The sequence below is a fragment of the Myotis brandtii genome, unplaced genomic scaffold (genome assembly GCF_000412655.1).
Source record: "Myotis brandtii unplaced genomic scaffold, ASM41265v1 scaffold266, whole genome shotgun sequence".
NCBI classification, from domain to species: Eukaryota; Metazoa; Chordata; class Mammalia; order Chiroptera; family Vespertilionidae; genus Myotis; species Myotis brandtii.
Genome location: NW_005360124.1, coordinates 8,779,312 through 8,802,535, shown reverse-complemented (window position 1 = coordinate 8,802,535; position 23,224 = coordinate 8,779,312). Strand labels below are relative to the sequence as shown.

Here is a 23,224-nt window from a genome sequence, read left to right as displayed (position 1 = left end):
ACACACACACACACACACACACACACACACAATGAAGAAACACATTTAACTTCTGTTGATTTGCTTCCAGTTACAAGAGCAGTTCTGGCCAGTGTTGTTCAGTGGTTGAGTGTTGACCTATGAACCAGGAAGTCATGATTCAATTCCTGATCAGGGCACATGCCCTGGTTGCTGTCTCGATCCCCACTAGGGGGTGTGCAGGAGCAGCTGATTAATGATTCTCATCATTGATGTTTCTATTCCTCTCTCCCTCTCTCCCTTCCTCTCTCAGAAATCAATAAAAACATATTTTTTTAAAATGCATGCCAATGCATGCCATCCTCCCTATTTTAACCCAACGCTGGGTACCCACAATTAGCAGTACATCCACAATAGTTTGGATCCTACTACAGTTTCTGAATGTGTTCACTCTCTCCAACACATTTTCTCCTCTCTCCTCAAACCTCTGAATGGACTCCCTGCACTGTCCCCCGCAAAGCACACATGCCCACAGGCGCTCTCAGCTGGTCACGTTACTGTGAGATCCGTGTTCCTAACCCATGCATCTCCTTCACACTGGCCACGTTCTCTCCTGGCCTGCTCCTCCATGAAACCCCTTCTCCAGGATTCCATGTTAGCAAATCACCTCCCCCCTCCTCCTGCAGCTTCTCCTTGCTGGTGGATCATTTCCAAGACCATCCACACTTCTGTTATCACATGAAACAAAAGAAAAGAACTTGACTGTGTCCCCAAATCCCTCCTTGCTTCCCTTCACAGTAAACCTTTCCACAAAAGCTGTAATTGCTGTCTCCACTTCTTCTCAATTCCACTGCACAGCTAACTGCTGGTCACGCGCCCTGAGATCCTCATGACTCTCCATGCAACCAGCATGGTACACTGGACCTCCTCCGGACCTCCCTGCAGCCCCTGGACACCCTTGCTGCTGCCTCAGGCGCCTGCATTTGCTGCTCCTTCGACCAGGTGCACCATGCCACCAGGTGTCTCTGCCTGGCCCACCGCCCTCAGTCTCTCCCCTCACTCACCTCAGAGCGACCTGCCTGCACCAGGCTACCCAAAACTGCCCAACCCACCCCTCAACTCTGACAGACCCCTTGCCACCATCGTTTTCCATCTATATATATAAAAAGCCCGTGGCCATACCACCGTAATGCCGTAACACCATAACGACCAAACAACTGGTCACTAGGAGGTGCATTGATGGGTCTCGCCGGAGCGGCGGGTCTGGGGTCCCACCTCACGTGGCGGGTGGCGGCACAGCAGACACTGGGGTCCCGCCCTGACAGCGGTGCAGTGGGTCTGGGGTCTCACGTGATTTTGCACACTAGGCCTCTAGTTCCTTTATAATAGTACTGTAACTTTCTTCATGGCTCTTTTACTGCTGAACATTAAATTACATATTTCTTTTATGTGTTTCTTTTATTTTTTTTCTCCTCCACCCCCTCACTCCTCCACATGCACACACTAGTATGTAAGTCCTATGGAGGTAGGGACTCTTGTCTCTTATTCACCATTCACGTCCAGTAACTAGATTTAATAAACATGCATTAATTACACAAACATTATATGTTACTAGAGAACATTTTAGAGAATCCAAACCTCTGCGTTTCCAAAGTAGATCTTTGTACCCTTTTAGACATTCTAGTAGAATCAGGTTTGGGTGGTAGTTTGGGGATGGAAAATACACTCATCTTTTACCTTTCTGCTGTCACTCGGATTCGTTCCTCACAACTACAATTCAGACCTTCCGTCTTCTCATGGAAATACTTTTCCACACACTGTTCTTCGAAATCGTGAAGTTTTTTCAGATCCTCCTTACTCAGGTAGAGTTCTGTGAAAATAAGTATGTTACACAAAAATAATCATGATTCACCTTTAATAGGAATCTGATACAGTGTGTGAGTGGCTTTTCTTCTACTTGTGCTGTAATTTGATAAACTGTAGCTTGTATGGTAAAACTTTGCTGCCTTGTCAGACTGTATTCCTTGTTAATGGGGATACAGGATATAGGAACAGCTGGAAACGTATGTCTGGGTCTTTCCTGTTTGTCCTATTAACAGGCATGGGAATCTGAAGATCACTCATAGAGAACAGACACTTCCTCTTCAATATTTTAATAGGTTAAAATGTTTTTACCCATCAACAAAAATTCACTTCTGCTCAGTGGAAAATCCATGTATAAATTTTGACTCCCCCAAAACGGATGGTCCTTTTCTTCCCTGCCAACTGTTTTATCATTCGAAAGGACAATAAATAAGCTACAGGTTAAAATCAAGGCTAGAAGACAAAGCCTTTATCTGAAACTAATCTGTAAGTGTAAGAAAGCTCGACCTTCTTAGACTGAGTGTGCATATACTAAATTCTATTGGAAAAAGATACCTTACTATCCGCCAATCACCAATGGAGGCTAGCCCCCCATCCCTGACAGAATTATAATTCAACTCATCAAAAGACACAGACAGCATTTGGTGATGCAACTCTACATCAAACTTCAACAGTCACTCTGACCTAACCAGAAAAAATAAATCTTTTGAGCAAGTTTCCAGTACTTAGAAAATACAAAAATGGTGTTGAAAAGGGGTAAAAGTGGAAGGGTCTCTTCCTTCAATCATTTCACTTAAATTAGGGAAACAAAGAACCATCAGAGCTCTCCAGAATTTATTAGAAGTGAAAGTGTTCCATTATTTTCCCATATAATAAGAGACAAAAATATGAACTTCAAATTGAAAAACACAGCTAAAAGAAAACAATATCCAAGTGCATAATGTTTTCTGATTTCATGGTGTGGAAGATTCAAAGATTCAAATACTTAAAAAAAAATCCATTATCTCCCCAACTCTCAATATCTGTTTGCATTAAAGAGTCTCCTATGAACAAGAAACTTTACAACTGTCATGACTTGAAACTCCTGTGCATTCCTGAGAGCAAGCAATCCACAGAGCAATTCCAGTGACCGGTGCCAATGGTGGCATGTGGAGCGTTCTTGGAACTGTCCGCCAGGTGGCACTGCTGCCCCATATGCACACATCTTGATCCTCAATACAGAGGAGTGGAAGCAATCTCACAAAATTCAGGACTTTTCCAGAGCTTGGAGTGAACAGAAAATTTACTTGAGTTTTATACCGGAATCATCCGATAAGCCCAGACCCAGCTGAACCCAGGTATGGTGCTAGGAAATCTGATCAAATCCTAGTTAATTCCAGGATCTCTCAAGTGGTTCACAATCTATTAGGTTGTGACAGTTCTGCAGCCAATGACTGGGATGGAGCTCTGTTAAAAGCCTAAGAATTACAGTATAATTATAAGCCTTTAAATTCACTTCGATTGTCTTTGACTTCCTTACAAAGATTGAATCTCTGGTGGGGGAATGGAAAAGAAAAAGAAATCTCCAAAGTGACTCGAGAGGAAAAATACTTCACATAACCAACAACCAGGAACAAAAGAATATCACCCTGTCAACCTTGCAGTAACACCTGTCCCCCTAAGGACTCAATGAAATGAGCAACCTCCTATCTGAAACTCCTGGAACCAGGTGTGTTTTAGTATTTAGAATTCTGTTTCTAGTTTTAGGAAAGTAAAAAAAAGCGTATATAGTGGGGCCTTGACTTACGAGTGTCCCGACTAACAAGTTTTTCGAGATATGAGCCGTCTCTCGGCCGATTTTTTGCTTTGAGTTGCGAGCTAAAATTCGGGTTACGAGCCAGCTTCAGATACCCCACCGCTAGTTGGAGCAGCGAACATCACAGTGAACGCCACAACATCAGCCCAGCATCACGTGTCTCACTCGTTCACTTCTTGATTTGACAAACGAGTAATTTGAGTTACGAGCTCCGTCACGGAACGAATTAAACTCGTAAGTCAAGGCCCCACTGTATACCACAAATGAGTAAAACCCTTAGTTAGAGCAGTCCCTGCAATCAAACACATGACTATTTCTGCAGCAAAATTGATGAATATTCACACTACACAGGGTAAAGAGAATAAGTGGGTTCACATTAGTCTTCTAAGCAACTTTTACCCAAATGAGTCTTCCCACAACCTACGAAGAAAAAAGACCTCCCATTTTCAGAGGTACTTTGGATTTGCAATTTATGATAAAGGATTGTGGATTTATGCCACCTATTTCCTCTACAGAATTATCTAGAAATGGACCTGGTATCAATTGTGGGATTGCTTGAGAGGAACTACAGGAGATCTGTAAAATCACAATAAGGAATGTTCTCTTGTGAGAATTAGTATGACAGTCATAGCATGCAGCCAAGATATGGTTAAGCAAAATGAACTAGGGAAATCTCAAAATATTTAGACTTAAGCTTTGGAGAGAGAGAGAGAGAGAGAGAGAGAGCCCATTCTTCTGTATCCTGAGTGGTAGTACTTGGAGATGTGAAACATCTATTCAGAAGCACCTCCACGCTCAGAAGTACGAGAGAACTATGACTGGTTAATAAGTTAAACAAAATGTCTTGTTTATCGATTTTCCTTAGACTCGTGGTCGGCAAACTGCGGCTCACGAGCCACATGCGGCTCTTTGGCCCCTTGAGTGTGGCTCTTCCACAAAATATCACGTTCAGGCGCGCGTACAGTGCGATTGAAACTTCGTGGCCCATGCGCAGAAGTCGGTTTTCGGCCTGGGCGAGTCTATTTTGAAGAAGTACTGTTGATATTTGGATCTGTTGACTAACGAGTTTGCCGACCACTGCCTTAGACCATGAATTTCCAGGTCAGCAGAGAAAACAGAGGTATTCCATAAATAACACCTGGGTAAAAACATAAAGCCTTTACACATTCAAACAGAGATTCTGTTCCTACCTATTCCATTCTTTCAAAGTATCAGTTCATCAAAAGGCACTATGATCACACAACGACAATGTGTTTCCCTTGACCCAGCTCTTCAGCTGACACTCTGGTGTCAGTGACTCCCCAAAGCCTTCCATCCTGTGCCCTGAATTTCACTGGCAATGCTCTGGTGTGCCTACAGCTTGGCTCTCCACTCCCTACTCTCTTCCTCCTGTCTCATCAATGAAAACTTACTTAATCCAACATCACCCTCTTCTTGGTCACTTGGAGCTTGATGATGGCAGAGACGGCGAAGGAAGAGGCCAACATGGCTCAGCAGGATGAACGGTGGGGGCAGCCATGGCTTCTCGTGGTAGGTCATGATGTAGCGATAGCGATTGTACTTCCACAGCTTATTTGAAATGGATTTCATATCTACATAAACATTACTGTAAGTTGTAGAAAGAGAGGGACAATGTTTTAATATAGAACCCTGAAACAGAACAGATTTTTTTTCTTTATTTTTCAATCAAATTTTATGATTGATTCACCTGACACATTACCAGCAGCCAGCCAATGAAAATAATATCCATTGCATTTCTAATTCTTCTTGCACCCAACAAAATATATTAATCACCTTCTACAATAAATCATGCTAATAAGAATCAAAAAACAAAGTTAGAAAATACAATCAAAATGAAGAAAATGCTAACATTACAAATGCAATAAACAGAAACTGCCCTCTGGAACTTAACACTATTCTTGGTTCACCATCCCTTCTCATATAAGCTCCTTTCAGTCCATAATTCATCATTCATGGTAAACAGCTGTAATGTTCCTATATAAGCAACCTTATGAAGAGATTCTGCTAAAGTCAGATGTGAGAACTGCTAGAATAATCCTACTTAAGGCACCCCGACAACACAATATTAAGAAGAGACAGAGAAAAAGCATCAATTCATCCTAAAATAAATCACTAAGTCTGTATTTAGAAGCTAGATATATTATTTAGATGAACTTTACAATAAAAGTAATTGCTTATTGGTAGGTCACCTTGGATTTTCCCTTTAATTAAATCAATTATAATATGCAGACAGTGCAAAAAATATATTCATATTATAAAACTTTCAATAAAAGTTGTAGTGGTATAGTAGTTATTCAGTTATTCTAGATAATATATCATCTTTAACTACTCGGCTTTAAGTCTATAATGTGAGGAGGCTATAGCACAACAGAATGTCCATCTTAACACTGCACTTAGGCTAATATAAAATTTAGTCTCTTGGGAGAAAGATGGCAGAGAAGTACTTGTGGGGCAGCCAAATTTAGTTTAATATATATATAACTCTACACTGGAGTAATAATAAAGAAAAGGAGAAAGCCAGCTTAGGATAAGAGGATGGGGACATTTCATAAAGTAGAATCCATAAAGTAGATGAAGAAAACGGATGACTGGGTTTTAATAGTTCTCAAGGTGTGGTCCCTGAACCAGAAGCAACAGCGTCACCTAAAAACTTGTCAGAAATGTAAATTCATGGGCCCTATTCCAGAACTATGGAATTGGGAACTCCAGCGTGAGCATCATAGCAACTTGTAGCTCAGCAAGCCCTTCAGGTGATTCTCCTGCATGATCAAGTCTGAGAACCACCAGATTACATGCTACTGCCATTCCAGGTTTGACTACGGTCTGCCCAGCTGCAGGTAAAGATAGCCACAGTGTATTTCAGATTCTTGGTAATTAATTATAGGTACAAAGAATGTGGGAAGGGCCCCAAGTAGTCAGATCTTGGCTTTCTCAGCATTCTTGGTCCTCAATTGTGTTCATCTCTAAAGTGAGGAAATTGGTTCATGTGAGGATTCTCAACCTCTCTTGACACCTGATGTTTTTGAGAAATAAAAATCTAATGCCTTTCTCTTAATATTACTTGATATATCAAAATATAGCAATAATTACTAATCACCAATAAGTTTTAAAGTTCATAAAATGCTGGAGCTACCAGTGATAATAGCTATCATATAATCTTGTAAAAAGCAGGAAGGTATGTCCTCCCCATTACATGCAACTCATTTTTTCTCATTTATTTTGCCTCCCTCTAGCCTTTATCTTCTCTACTTTCTTCACTTACATTCCATACATTGATTTCCCTTTTCTTATATTTTCATAAGCAAAAAAGAACACCAACCTGCCCTTGATGAGCTTCATGTCTATCTGAGAAGACAGATAGACATAAAAATACAATACATAAATTATAAAATATATTTGTATATCCTATATAATAAAGAGCTAATATGCAAATGATCGTCACGCCCTCGGGCCCTCGCTCTGGGGCCGGGGGGGAGCTGAGGCCAGGCCTTCTGCCCTACCTGGCTTGACGGGGGTGGGGCCAGCCGGGTCTGGGTCTCGCATGATTTTGAGGTGGGTGCAGGTGGGCGGGGACTTGACTCTGGGTCCCATGGTGTGCCCCAGACTCTGACAGGAGGGAGATTTTCATATACATTTTACTAATTTTCTTTCATCTCTGACACTTCTATTATAGAGAAAGGGCAAATAGCAGTACTAAAATATTTCCTCTAATTCCCTTTTAATGTGCACGAATTTTGTGCACCAGGCCACTAGTATTATATAAGTGGGTAAGAAAAACAAAGAGTAAGGAGGCGCAGACATGCCAAGGAGACAATTGAAGGAAAGGGGGCTGCACTTGTAAATATCATCCTTAGATTAGACCTACTTTAAAAGGGGACATTTGAGCAAAGACTTGAGAAGGAGTGAGGGAATGAACCACACTGATGCCTGGGAAGAGCATTCCACACAGAGGGAACAGCAAATGTAGACACGCCTGTGTTGCTGAGGAGCCAATGTAGTTGGAGAGAAATGGATGAGGGGAAGATAGTGTGATGCGTGATTTGAAAGGTGGAAGGGAAGTCAAATCACATGGCGTCTTCTAGGTCATGGTATGAACTTCAGCTTTTACCCAGAGGGAAATGGGGAGCCATTAAACAATTTGGAGCAGAGGAGTGACATCATTTGATGTATGTTTGTAAAGGGTCACTGTGTTGATAATAGAATATAAGGCCACCACAGAAGCAGATAAATAAATTAGGAGGCTCTACGATAGCAATGGGATAGTGAGAGGTGGCTGGATTGATGATCTATTTGAAGGTAGAGTCAACAGGCATTCCTGACAGGTTTCAGTTGAAAGTACTAGAGGCATTGAGAATGAATCCAAGGCTTTTGGTCTGAACAAGTGAAACGATGGAAGTCTGACAGAAACCTGTGGTCTTCCTCATAAATTTGGGAAAGACTACAAGTAAAATGAGTACATGTTGGGAAAGAGGGGAGATCAAGAATTTGAACATTAAAATTTTTAGAAGTCTATCATATACTTGCCTGGCCACAAAAGGGGCAGTTGAATCTACAGGACTGAAGTTCAAAGGGGGGAAATGGGACTAGAGATATAAATGAGGATTTGTCAGCATATGCAGGAAACTGATCAAGATCACTAAACAAAGTGTAAATAAAAGACAAGCAAATCCCACTCCTGACACACACACACACAAAAGACAAGCAAGGTCTGCCCCCAGGGACCTTCTAATGTTAAAAGGTTAAGGAGATGACCCAGATAAGGAGACTGTAAGTGAAAACTGATAGAAGAAAACAGTATGAGACACATTGGGAGCCAAGTGAAAAAGGACATCAAGTACTCCTTAGCCATCTGTCAACCTCACCAACTGTGATTCTTCCATGATTCTAATTATTACTTCATTACAATGCATAATTCCTTTCACCCCACTTTTATTTACTTCCATTTATTGTTTTTCTCTTTTCATGCTCTACTGCCTTCCTAAGAGTAGTTTCATGCCCATATTTTGAAATACGGGTCACACAAAAACCAAAGGTTACACACTCAAAATACATGTGAATCTACCCCAAATACCTGCTCCCATTTTTATTTCAACGAAATAACCATATTTAATTAAAATAACCTACTTGAAGAAAGCAATTAACAGGTTCACCATGATGATGTATTGCACAAAGAGGTAGACAGCTTGGAGAAACGGAGTAAGAAAAGAACCAGGAGGGCAGGACGACTCGTTTGAACAAACTACAAAAAAAAAAAAAAATAGCATTTAAAAGAAGGAGATAAGATGAATCACAGCCCTATGATTCTAAGTAAATATTTAGCACATTAACTTAGCAGCAAACCATACATTTTTTATATTTTTTAAGATTCAGGTGATTACTTTCAAGATTTTTATTTTACTCTGAGCATCTACAAAAGTTCAATTCTGTGACTGATGAACTCTCCCACGCACCATCTATATCTGATGCATAGACTTCTCCGTACATCATCCAGTATGGCTCAAACACAATGTCCCGTGCAAGACTCCAAGACGGGGGCTCCTTGGGCGAAAGGATGGCCTTGCGTGCCACTCCGAAGCTCAGCAGGACTATGGCCATTATGATCACAATGTAGAACATGTTTGCTGTCTGCAAAATAGTACCGCACAAGAATTTTACCACAGATTTGAAATTTATAGTAAAACAAATAAAACACTAGCAACCATCATGATTATACCTGCCAATAATAGGACTGTCTAGTCATTGACCAAAATGCCCTCATCCATGCACAGCTGGCTTTCCTTTGGCTAAACCACTTTGTTTTTCCTGCACAGTTATGTGTTTCATGTCAACATGGTCTATGGAATAGCATAAATTTGCTAGTGGTAGAGAATTGTGCTTCTTTTCTTAAGAAGTAATGAGATGTGAACAGCTTGTGACTAGCGAATATCCAACTTTTCACCCACTGGGCCAGAAGTTAGAAAAAGAAAAAAAAAATAGGGATACTCAAATTAGTAAAATGTGGGGGGTTTTTTATTTCCACAATTCTCTAAGGACATTTGTTAAATACAGGTGTGGGCAAAAGTAGGTTTATAAGAGTTCATATAGAAAATAATACAATGATCTATACTAATAAAAGGGGAATATGCTAATTATACCAGGTCAACTGGACATCTTCTGGACGTTTGACTTCCTTCCAGGCAGTTAGGGGTGATCAGGCAGGCAGATAGAGTGGTTAGGGGAGATTAGGCAGGCTGGCAGGGGAGCAGTTAGGGGGTGACCAGGTCGGCAGGGGGGCAGTCAGGGGACAACCAGGCCAGCAGGGGGGTAGTTAGGAGGTGACCAGACTGGCAGGGGGGCAGTTAGGGGGCAACAAGGCCAGCAGGGGACCAGTTAGGGGGCAACCAGGCCGGCAGGGGACCAGTTAGGGGGCAACCAGGCCGGCAAGGGGGAAGTAAGGAGGCGACCAGGCCAGCAAGCAGAGGCAGTTAGAGGCAATCAGGCAGGCATGTAGAGTGGTTAGGGGCGATTAGGCAGGCAGGCAGGCAGGCAGGTGAGCAGTTAGGAGTCAGCAGTCCCAGATAGCAAGAGGGATGTCCGACTGCCCATTTAGGCCCCATCCCACAGGCAGTCGGACATCCCCTGAGGGGTCCTGGATTAAAGAGGGTGCAGGCTGGGCTGAGGGACACTCCCCTTCCCCGGTGCATGAATTTTGTGCACTGGACCTCTAGTTAACAAATAATAATACAAGAATAAATTCTGTGCATCGTGTACTCATAACTGTAAACCCACTTTTGCCCCACTCTGTATGAGTTTGTGGTTATAAGAAAGCAGTGATGAAATGATCTTATTTTCTGTGCCTCTATAAGTAATTTCAAAACTTAAACTATTGAATGTGAACCATGAAAACAGGCAAAAGCATTGAAAAGAGCACCAGTATACACAAGCAGGCAGTACGCACCATTTTTGCAATCATGGTCACATATGGACCTGCATGTTGGTTCACAGCGAAGAAGTCCAGGAGTTGTGAGAACCAGAATATGATGTCAATGCAGTAGATGAGCCTTCCTGCTGTGTGCAGAGGAGGGTCACCCCACCGCAGGCCGAAACCAACCAAAAACAGGCCAGTAGCCACAGCTTCCATGAGGTTCCAGTACTCACTAATCCATACCTTTACCTTTTGAGTAAACTTTTCAGGTTCTGAACTACAGACCTAAAAGGAGAACAAACAGGGGAAACTTAGTGCATGGTATAATTCAAGACTCTCATCAATATCATCTTCTTTAATGTATCAACTGCTTCATTTAGACCAGTGGTTCTCAACCTTCCTAATGCTGTGACCCTTTAATACAGTTCCTCATGTTGTGGTGACCCCCAATTTCATTATTACAAATTGAACATAATTAAAGCATAGTGATTAATCACAAAAACAATATGTAATTATATGTGTGTTTTCCGATGGTCTTAGGAGACCCCTTGTGAAAGAGTCGTTCAACCCCCAAAGGGGTCGCGACCCACAGGTTGAGAACCTCTGATTTAGACAGTAATTTAAATGCTGCCAAAAAAAAAATCACAAGAGGATTTTGGAGACTTAAGTTAGCCTTGGATAATTATTTAAACGATTCTATAAATATATTTTAATGTCACTGTTACAGATAGCCAGCTATTTGAAACCCCAAACAGAAGGGTTTTTTGTTTGCTTTTTAAAAAGGTAGTGTTTCTAGCTTTCATTATTCCTAAACTAACACAGGAAACACCTAGACATTTTAGAACTTAACATTGCAATGGATCTATATAGCTGCAATTCCATTTCATGAGATACAGTACAGCACAAAGAAGACTGTTTTGAAACCAAGGAATTCTGTAATCTGGTCCTACTACTGCTCTCTAGTGAGTTGTTGAAAAATTACTCAGAATGTGATATTAGAACTCACTATTATAAGAAATTACCCTGCAACAGAAGATCAGACAAACTGAAATGTGAAACAAACCTATTTTCCCAGAAGCATAAAAAGGGTAGAATTCAGATAACTTTTTTTTTCCTGAATTGTTTTCTAAAACCTATAAACCCAATAGTAACTAGCAGACTATATAAGTATAATTACTCAGAATATATTTTCTTAGTATATAACGTTGGTCACATTAGCTCTAGGAGAAAATCAATGTATGTAAATGCATAGGCATAGAGGTACATATACACTGATATCTAAAACAGTCTAAGTTATAGCTCTATGTGATTGCAGTTATAACTGAATGGGAATATTCTCTCTCTTTTTAAGTGACTCATTGCAAACTAAAAACAAAAATTTTATCTTGTTTTGTTTCTTGGACTACTTGCCCTAGAAGGACTTTCAGCTTCAATTTTCAAAGGTATTTAGCAGAATCTTTCGAAAACTATAAATGAATTCTTTACCTTTGTTCAACTTTGACCATTTACGTGCCACTCTGTAATGAACTGATAATAAGCAAGTAATGCTAGGCTATGAACAATCAATCTTACAAAAAAAAAAACAACAACAACCATACATTTTCGGGAAATCAAAAAGTTGGACGGTCTAATAAAAATTAGATAGCATCTCTCTAGGACTGATAGACACACTAAGATGTCCTTGAAAACAACTACTTTCAAAGAACAGCAACCAAAAGAAAGTATTTGGCTAGGACAAAGGTTTGCAATCAGAGATTTTCCCCTAAATACCCTCCCTGCAGCACACAAATCAGAATCAGCACTGTCTGTCTGCCTCTCACCCCTGACCTGTCCATTTTCATCACCAGAGCCCAGAACACCTCTAGCAGAGGGATGCAGAAGACAAGGGGAGAAGGGGCAGCTCACCTCCCTGACTTTCTCAATGGCGTTGGTGAAGATGTAAATGATAACGAGCCACTCCTGCACACTGGGCTGAGGCTGCATCTCCACCAACACAGTGAAAGTGAACAGCATGAGGAACGCCAGATACGCCATCTGTGAGGGGGACACACATTCCCTGGACGTGAGTCATGGTCGTAATAGAGGAGGCCGAGCAGACATGGACTGAGCTGGGCAGATACACACATGCGACCTTCAATGAGATAACGTGAAAATACAACCGGGACCACCCTCTGGTTATTGATAACCTAATATCGAGGAAAACACAAGAATCCAGCTATCTATTCTAGGATTAAGTGACAGGTGTGAAAGTCATTGTTTTCAAATGCATGGGAAGGGGTCACTGTCTTGTCCTGTGAGCTTCTGACCAGAATTTCTGGAACACTGCACATTCCAGAATGGGCATTTTCAGGCTAACAGCAAGCCCAGGCTGACTCACACACCTTCCCCTCCATTTAAATATAGAAAACGTGTGTGTGCCAACCACACCAAATGGGTAGTGTCAGTATGTGCCTATTTCCAAATATAATACATCATGGCATTTACTACTGCTGGGAGTTTTACTTTATGTTGATTAAAACATTCCGGTTAGTGGAAAAGTATTGTCCAGCTTTAATTACATTAAAGACTGTTGATGTTTTGATTTCAGCATTTGACCTGACACAATAGTAGACATTCAAGAATATGTTTAATTACTAACTGGGTATATTAAACATAGATTTCCAAACTCTTCAAAAAATTAAAATACAGTAAACACACACATACATATGTACTAGTGATAAGAGCTTTGTAATCTTTTCCAACATTTTACCTTAATATATATTCCCAAAAGTAAAAGAGCTGAACACACACATTTAAAACTGACACGTTACCAAATTGCCCACCAGAAAATTGCCATGATCACTAACAATGAGATGGGGCAGCCCTTTATATAGCTTCAGAGACAATACACAATGCTAACTGATCAACACTTATATTAAAAATCCCAGATAAGTAGAGAGAAAAATGGGTGTATGTGGGTGTTTGTTCATCTCACAAGAATCATCTTATTTTTAACTTACATCCCTATTTATAATACCTTTTTTACTAGTAGCTCCCTTCTGGCTCTTTAAATACAGTTCCTCATGTTGTGACCCAACCATAAAATTATTTTCGTTGCTACTTCATAACTGTAATGTTGCTACTGTTATGAATCATAATGTAAATATCTGATATGCAGGATGGTCTTAGGCGATCCCTGTGAAAGGGTCATTCGACCGCCAAAGGGGTCGCGACCCACCAGTTGAGAACCGCTGGTATATACAATAGGTGGTATTTTAGGCAGGCATGGTGGATATTACTGCCTATGAGCTCAAGAGCTACAGTAGAAATGCCTATTAAAGTTAAGGTAAAGTCTATTAATTCTATACTTCCCTGGGTCTCTGTCTCCAAGTCTGAATATGTTTGATGACCCCTTAGGGATGTAAGATAATAAATTTGTTCTATCAAGCAGTTATTTTTTACACTTTAGTCATTATTTCATGGTGGTCAGACACTGTTGATTGTGATATTGGTGGTATTGCTTCTGACTCTTTCTCTTCCCAGTTTTTAAAAAAGATGTAAAAATGTTTACATTTTTGCTTTTTCATCATAACATTTATAACAAGACACTGTTTGAATAAAGCACCCACGCTGTAACCTAGCATAGCAACCTGACAGCCAAGACTAAAATTCCCGTGCTCACCATTGGTTATGGTGGGAAGATGTGGCTGGCTTATTTGTTCTATTTGTAAGCAGTTTTTTTGGTTGTTCTATTTGCTTTGCTCCTGTCACTAAGAGTTCGTAAGCTGTGAATTTCTAAGGAAAAAAATATTTGAATACTCTTTCTCCAATGATGTGACTATGGTTAAAATTCTCTCAGAGCTACTATCAGAGTCTCTGGGATATTTTATTTCATATTCACAAAAATGGTGAAATACCATTTGAAAGAGATTTGACTTTGGAAAACAGATGAAAGTCATTCAGAGCTATGTCCTTACTCAATAATTATATAAAATCCACGTGCAGTTGAGCAAGTAAATATTTTGAAATATAACACATTAAGGCAAATATCCTTTTACAGTCCCAATTCAAATGTTTTAAAAACACAAAAATTTTGGCCATGAGCAATTTATGTATAAATAAGCATTAGAAAAATAATGCTATGAAGTAAAAGTTAAAAGCAATCAATACATTGAAAGTACAGGTCAGGCTTTCTCTGTATCTCTGTCATCCATAACAGTTTTTGTATTTGTTCATACAATTAACCTTCTACACTTTTACTGTTCTCTATATATTTATAAACATGTCTTGAAGGAAAAAAAAACCACACTTGCATTTTCTAGATTACACACTATTCCTACAGGGAAAAAAATTGACTGAACTGCTGACTTTTTTGCTCCAGCTGGGGAAAAGAATCCACCTCACCACCGTGGTTAATCGTATTGTGCCACTAAGCTTGACATGCTGTCCCGGCCTGCCAATGGGACGCACTCAGCACTCGAGAAAGAAGAACATGCTTGTTCCCTCACTCCCAAAGTGGGAGAGCTCTGTGCTAACTTTTACTCACCTCCCTCCAATCTTCTTTTCTACTCTTTGGTCCTCCCCCCCCCCCTTTTTTTTACTGCAATTCTAGACTTTATCACAAGTTGACAAATCAGGCATATCACCAATGTTATCATTAGGGATTAACCATCATAAATTGTTACGATGAAACCAACCGTATAAAACCAAAACTTGACAATTGGAGCGCTGTAGAACTCATAGACCTTCCTGGTCAAGGGAAGGGTCTGGGGACCACTCCTGACAACAAAGTGATGGTTTTCATCTAGCTTCTCATCAGGGCCCCTCTCCATATCACAGTCTTTCTGTAAAATAAACAAATAATTTATTGTCAGGGGCTTATCTAAAATATGAGCATACTCAAGTATCCAAAAAAAAAGATCATAAACATATGTAATAGACATATCAGAAATTAATTGGGCACCCACCTGCCAAATTATAATCTTAATCTTCAAAGGAAAGGGAAGTACATGTATTAGATAAGTCTTTGACCAGGTAAGGAACACAGGGTATTCCTGAAATGCAATCTGAGTCTCTAATAATCAAAACTACTCAAAGTTAGGGTAGTAGCAAGCCCCCAAAGAAAATATATTTTTATTGATTTCAGAGAGGAAGGGAGAGGGGAGAGAGAGATAGAAACATCAATGATGAAAGGGAATCATTGATCAGCTCCCTTCCGCACACCCCCTACTGGGGATCAAGCTGGCAGCCCTGGGTATGTGCCCTTGACCGGAATCAAACCTGGGACCCTTCAGTCCACAGGCTGACGCTCTATCCACTGAGCCAAACCAGCTAGGGCAGTAGCAAGGATTTTTCTTTTTATCATTGATCGGCTGCCTTCCGCACACCCCCTACTGGGGATCAAGCTGGCAGCCCTGGGTATGTGCCCTTGACCGGAGTCGAACCTGGGACCCTTCAGTCCACAGGCTGACGCTCTATCCACTGAGCAAAACCAGCTATGGCAGTAGCAAGGATTTTTAAATGGTCCCTGTTCCTGTTCCATTTAGTCTCCTTTATCAGTATTTGGAACCACGAATATTCATAAAATTCCCACAAAATCAATAACCAATAATATAATTATTTTCAGCCTATAGGAGGGCAAAATTGACAATCCCTGATAACGCATCTGTTCCAATTCCTAAGGAAGTTGGATGCTGAGTTAGTTTTGGGATTCTGGCTTCGAGAGCTTCTCCACTCCTTTACAGCAAAGGTTCTTTCCCTGAAGTTCATGGACCCTATGAACTTCATGCAAGTATTTGTGTTGTACATGCATTTTTCTAGGGAAAGCATCAAATCTTTCATCATTTTCTCATAAGGTGTGTGTCAGCCCAAAGGGATTAGCCCTGCAGGTGATGAGTAATATGTATCTGTGTGGCAGAGAAGCGTTTGCGTGAAAAGTGACTATACAGGTGCCCACACAGGAGAGCCTTTAGAAATAGGGGCAAAAAGAAATAAAAAGAAAAAAGCACCTGCAGCCTGGTTGCTTTTGAAAAGAGGAAATTCAGGGATAATGAAAAAGAAGCCAACGAGATTTCACCCCCACTCTATAGAGTTTTGTGTGGTTTTAATTTTTAAGCAGAAAATGCATTACTTTTGTGATTTTTAAAAAATTAAATAAAAAGAAATGCTATCCAATGCCTCTCAGACTAGTACATTTCTTCAATCCATCCACAAAAGATCTCTCTCTAGCGTTAGATCCGCAAGATCAGCAACAGTTTTTCAAGCTAAGAAATAAATCACGTTTTGCCTGTTGTCCATATAATTGCAGGGAAATGTAATTTTGAGGCTTCAGCATCTAGAAGGGTTATGTCAATGCCTGATGTGAGTGTCACTCACGTCACTTTGGGCAGGAGAAGTGGGGTTGTAACTTAGAGGTGCAGGAAAAGACCTGGTTCCTGACAGGTCTGAACCAGCCCACAGTTAAAATGGCTTAGAACATATTACAAAGTCATCATTTACTATGATTTTAATGACATCACTACCACTGCAGAAAGACCCCAGAAAGCAATTTAAATAATGACCTTGTTATTAACTTCCCTTACTATTTTTTCCAGGAGTGTTTCATTAGGTCTTTAACTACTCTTGGCATTTTGATATGGATTATGAAGTACTAATTGATCCTAACTCTGAGCTGAATTCAAAGATGTCATCTTCTATAACAACAACAAAACAAAACAAAAACATGGGAGTATAAATTTAAATTCAGGACTTTTTCCCCCTTAGAATAGGTAAACACCAGAATATTTTTCTTACCTTTTATTCTACTCAAATCTCAATATCTCTTTCTCTCTCTCTCTCTCTCTCTCTCTCGTGCGCGCGCCTCCCCCATCATCTTCTCTCCCTCTTCTCTTCTATCTCAAATAGGAATCTGATACCAGCAAACACACAGAATAAATTTATAACTACAAAAATAAGCTCCACTACAATTCATGCCTACTTTCTACTGTATTACAGTCACCATTCCCACTTAATGATGCTCTGATAAAAATACATTTTTATTCAATTTTTAAAAATAGTTTTGTGATTCAGCAATATGTCTAAGACTAAGCTCATCTTTCCTCTTCAAAACCTGCTCTTTTCCCAGTCATCCCTAGATCACTCTAAAGATGGTCTTGTTTTAACCATCAACATCTCAGTAATATTTGCTATCTCCCTCTTGCCCAGGTCCCATGTTCAGGCCCTATTTGACCCTTCGTTTAAAATCTGTCTTTTCTTCTCCACGCCCATTGCTACTAACCCTGGATGAAACCCTTATTACTTCTCACCTGGATGATCACACTAGCTTGTTCTCTCCCTGCATCCAGTAGTCTTCTTGCTGCATCATCCTATACACTGGAGGCAGAATAATTTTCCTAATAGATCACCTTGCCACTCTGGTCATATACGGTCACTGGCTCATCATTACCTACAGAATAAGAACCATATTCCTTCATAGGATATGCAAGAGTCTCCATGATCTAGCCTCACGCTGTCCCAGCCACACCTGCAAATATTCCCTCCTTGTTCCACATCCACCATAACCTGGACTCTAACCACACCATACAACTTATGATGCCTGACATACACCTTGCATGTCCTGCCTCTGGGTCCCTACTTGTAGTCTCCCTCCACTGAAATGCTGTTTTCCCTCTCCATATCCTCAAGTCACAGTTCAAACACTACCTCAATCATGAGGCTGCCTGCAGAAATGGGATATTTTGCTTAATTATACATGGGAATTAAATTTATCATACATACAATACTTGGCCATTCTATAATGTGATTGTTAAATAAATAAACTTGGTGCATGTGTGCACTGTGTGCAGTCAATACCATGAGAACTCAGTTTACGACGACAGTGCACTAACCATACAAGCATTCCCCTCGGTACTGCTGGGGTTCTGGCCACCATTATGCCACGTAAACTGGAAATCCTGGGACTGGGGAACATGGGACATCTCCGCTTTGCTTTTAAATTCCAACGTCAAAATGGTGGGTGGCAAAAGAATACTTATGATGATCTTTAAAAGAAAACAAAGCAGAATACGTAGTAGGGGTTAAAAAAGGCACAGTATTATTCAAATAACAAAATTAAGATTTTAGTGTATATAAAATGTCAGACCCATGACCAATTCAATTGATATCCTGATTCTATACATACTTTTTAACTCAACAATTCCAATTCTAGAAGCAACTCCTCGGAAATACTCATGAATGCATATATGGATAGAGATGTTCGTGGTAGGGTTATTTGTGATAGGAAAAAACTGATGTCAACATAAATGTACACCTATAGAGGGTAGCTGGTGTGGGACAACCTAACAGTGAAACACCATATAACCATTAAAAAGACAAAAGCAATTTTGAGTATGATGAAAAGGTATCCAAGTTATATTAGGTGAAAAAACCAAGTAAAAGAACAATACAGCATGATTCCATTTTCGTTAAAAAAAAAGACAAAATATATATGCATATACATATATTCATTTAAAGGTTTTAAAATACATACATAATAATCCCCCGTATCCACAGTTTCACTTTCAGTTTACCCACAGTTAACCATGGTTGAAAATATTAAATGAAAAATTCCAAAAATCAAACAATTTATAAGTTTTAAATTGCATACCATTCTGAGTAGCGTAATGAAACCTCAAAATATCCCCCTTTGTCCCACCAGGGACATGAATCATCCCTTTTTCCACAAAGAGGAATCTATGTGGAATAATTTATGATTGACTTTTATCTTATTTCTGCAGTCTCATTAGTGGAATTAAAATGTGCAAGCTCTTTTACATATTTTATATCTTATATCTTTTATTTCTTTGTGTTCTCTATAGTGTATCCACCAAAAAAATATTTTTAAGAACAGTCATTCTATTTGGGACACACCATATTTTTAAGATCTGTAGAAGAATAAAATTAAAATATAAAATATAGTCTTATAGCGCTCTTAATGCTCAGGCTTTATCCCTTTTTTTCAGTTTCATAAGCACATGCATTTCTTTTTTAAAAATTTATTTTTTTTATTGATTTCAGAGAGGAAAGGGGAGGGAGAGGGAGGGACAGAAACATCAATGAGAATCATTGATTGACTGCTTCCTGCATGCCCCCTAGTGGGGATCAAGCCCAAAACCAGGCATGACCAGGAATCAAACCATGACCTCCTCGTTCATAGGTTTAATGTCAAAAGTTAAATGTCTTTAGTAGTTAAGTAATTACTCTTGATAATTCAAGATGAGAGATGAGGCCAAACTGTAATGGAACAGAAGAATTTGGAGATAGTGGTATGAACAAGTGTATTTGAGGGCAACTTTATAAAACAGCCATTTATTCCCTGAAAGACCACATTGAATGAGCCGAACAACAGAAATTGCTAATTTTATTTAGTTTATTATCAGTTACTATTCTGAAGCTGAGCAAAATTTCACTAAAAAATCTCATTTATTTCTGTTGTAATTATCAGCGACAGCAAAATTTGCTACCAATGTGATCTTGCATATGTTTGCATATGTTTTTAACGTCTTCTAGCCATCTCCGTGAGAATGCCTTTGTGATGGGACAGAGCTGGTACAATTATCCCACTTTTTAAAAGAAACTGTGGTCATAGGAGACAAAGTAGTTGTCAAGTCTCAGCTCATCTTTAAGAATCAATGATATTAACTGGTTTTCTGAAGATATTCTTCTGGAACAAGGAAAAAACTGAACCCAAGAGTACAGACCTTCAGATGAAACTAATATTAAATTCTATAAAGCAAGTGAAGGTACCTTTAACCAAGAGATCTTCCTCATTTTCAGGCGCCCCATCCACATGTCCGTCAGTAGCATTTGGGTGCAAGTGTGTGAAACAAAGGGCCGTAGCCCTCCGGACACGGCCAGTTTCAAACAAGTAGAATTGCTCCAGTTCTTGAGTTCATAGGTCAGCAGCTTCATGGCCATTCTCTCATTCTGCTTGAATGCCTTTTCCAGCACGTCCAAGGCAAGCTGGCCAAACTGCCTGTAAGGACACAGTGGTGAGTGACCAAAACAAATGCAGGTGAGAAGCCCGGAAACATTCGAAAAGATAAGATCAGAGACTCAGAAGAGAGCAGACAGCAATTTAATGATCTCAGTTTGCAGAAGTGATTGTAAAGGGACTGCCGCTCAGGAAATGGATTGTTGTCCCTTTCTTGAAGGAACAGAACCAGAAGGCTTACTTCCGTGTGGCAGAGAATCTGTCCACACCAGGAGTGCCTGAGCTATGCCTGGAAGAAGCCACTTCACACCACAAAACAGGCAACACAGAGCTTGGTGAGGGCTCCCTGATAAGACCTACTAAAGAATTTTTTACAGAAAATACTGTTCAAAACTGGCTAGCAATTAAGGGAAACTGTGGAACTACTTTTTAAAAAAGATTTTATAAAATATATAGATGACTTCAGGAAGAACCAGACCTAGAGATATTTTTTTCTGGAATTTTCTGGAAGGTTGTTTTCACTGAAAAGTAGACACTGTCATTCTCTGGAACTTTTTAAATCTAAATTATAAATGTGTTTCTATTAACTTCAGCTTCCAGTTTCCTCACTACTATAATGCTTTCATAATAAAAAAAATCAAAAAACATTTCTAACTTTTCTATCTTACAACATCACACTCTGATTCTTTAATATATAATACATTTATTTGTTTTTCTGCCTGAGAGATACTTAAAGTAAACCACAAGTTTGAATTTAACTTAGTATCCAAGAGTTTGAGAGTTGAGAGGGACTTTCTAAATCATTAACTGGACATTTTGCAATGAGGAAACTAAAGTCCCAAAATCTACTCAACTGACTTGCCCAATTAGTAGACAGCTGCACTAGAATTAGAACCCAAGGCTCCGGACTTGAAGTTCCATCTCTCTTCCCTTACTTCCACAAAGCTGCTTAAAATACCTAAAACCTTGTTTATAGGATAGTGCGTGAAATGCCAGGGCAACAGGTCCACTCATCTCACAAGTTCTAAGGTGAGGGAGATAAAAGTGTCTAACCGTTCTAAGAACTGTCGATGTTTAGTATGTAGTGAAGAGAGAACTCCTACTTTGAGTAATTTTTCATCTCTTCCGAGGCATCATCCACCATGTTGCTCTCCTTAGCCTCACGGGCCATGGCTCGGTAGAGTATATAAGCAATCACCGCCTTGACCATGGCCTCCACTCCGTGCTGCCAAAAGAACATGGCCATCTTCTGCCTTTTCATCAGCACAGCCCAAACCAGCAGGTCATTGTAAGGGTAAATAAAGCCAGTAGACTCAAGGTCATCGGATATAGTTTGTTCTTTTGACTTCTTCCTTGATTTATGAAGGACTATAGGCTTTTCCTGTTGGGAAATAAAATAGGAAAGGTTTCCAAATACTCACATACATGATGTTCTACCTAATGAACAAGTCAGGTAACCTAGAGATGGAAATAATAATAATAGAACTTTAGATCCCACATATAAGTGAAATCATATCGCATTCTAAAGAACAATATAAACAAACAACAGAAATAGGCTCACAGATACAGAAAACAGAAAGATAGTTGCCAGAGGGGAGGGAGAACTGGGGGACTTGGTGAAAAGGGTGAAGGGATTAAGAGGTGCAAATTGGTAGGTACAAAACATTCACGGTGATGAAAAGTACAGCATAGGGAATATAGTCAATAATATTGTGATGTGTGGGGCCAGGTGGGTACTGGAATTATCAGGGAGGAACGCTTTGTAAAGTGGTTGTCTGACCACTATGCTGTACACCTGAAACTAATACAAAGTAATACTGAATGTAAACTGTAATTTAAATAAATAATTAATTGTCAAGAGCAGTTAAAAAATATAATAGAACTTTATAAACCAGAAACCAAAACTTTGGCCTCTAAAGTAATCTATTGCTTGTTGTATCTAATAGTTCCAGGGTCCCTAAGCTGAGATACGATAAGTTCATTTAGTACAACTTAAAACACTACACCTTTGGAACAGAGCCATTGAATATGTGACGACTTTTAATTTCCCAAGGAAATGGGTTGAAATAACAAACTGGATAAGTGGCAACTATTAAAAAAAAAAAAACTCTAGCCCTAACTGGTTTGGCTCAGTGGATAGAGTGTTGGCCTGCAGACTGAAGGGTCCCAGGTTCGATTCCGGTCAAGGGCATGTACCTTGGTTTTGGGCACATCCCCAGTAGGGGGTGTGCAGGAGGCAGCTAATCAATGTTTCTCTCTCATCGATGTTTCTAACTCTCTATCCCTCTCCCTTCCTCTCTGTAAAAAATCAATAAAATATATTTTTTTAAAAACAACTCTAACCTCACCTGACAAATGATTCATATCCCCTTAGAAAAATGTCATTAGTGTTGCCAACATGCATCCAAATAGACTGGTTTTAAGTTTTCTTTATTCTGATTATATTCCTCTAGTGAGGGGAATGGGTAATGATGAAATACTATTCTCCACCTGGTAAACCCATCATTTAGAGCTCATCTCAAATGCTGCTCTCTAACCTTCCATGTTCATCTGTAACACTGCGTATGTGTCTCAATAGCAATGTCCATCATACTGGAGTATGGATTTACTTTGGGGCGGGGAGGACCATTTCTCAATTATCATTATATTTTCCCTAACCCACTTGCAGTCCAAATTCAACCAAGCACCCAACACAGTGCCTGGAAACTAATAAGATTCAATAATTCTTTTGTAT

General features: G+C 39.8%; 1 protein-coding gene across 5 annotated transcripts in view; it reads right to left on the bottom strand.

Annotated features, from left to right (window-relative positions):
• The window catches only part of TRPM6 (transient receptor potential cation channel, subfamily M, member 6), a 145,636-nt gene that overhangs the window by 44,712 nt on the left and 77,700 nt on the right, over window positions 1-23,224 (bottom strand). For 4 of the 5 annotated variants that reach the window (XM_014541274.1, XM_014541275.1, XM_005868307.2 and 1 more), the window contains exons 16-25: window positions 21,594-21,871; window positions 20,304-20,532; window positions 18,407-18,559; window positions 15,218-15,364; window positions 12,447-12,575; window positions 10,575-10,826; window positions 9,088-9,262; window positions 8,762-8,876; window positions 5,029-5,222; window positions 1,696-1,828 (exon numbers count right to left, since the gene is read on the bottom strand). In XM_014541274.1, the coding sequence (XP_014396760.1) occupies window positions 1,696-1,828; window positions 5,029-5,222; window positions 8,762-8,876; window positions 9,088-9,262; window positions 10,575-10,826; window positions 12,447-12,575; window positions 15,218-15,364; window positions 18,407-18,559; window positions 20,304-20,532; window positions 21,594-21,871 (1,805 nt within the window). Of the gene's footprint in view, window positions 1-1,695; window positions 1,829-5,028; window positions 5,223-8,761; window positions 8,877-9,087; window positions 9,263-10,574; window positions 10,827-12,446; window positions 12,576-15,217; window positions 15,365-18,406; window positions 18,560-20,303; window positions 20,533-21,543; window positions 21,872-23,224 lie in introns of those variants that run through there. The other variant, XM_014541276.1, reaches the window with a different exon arrangement.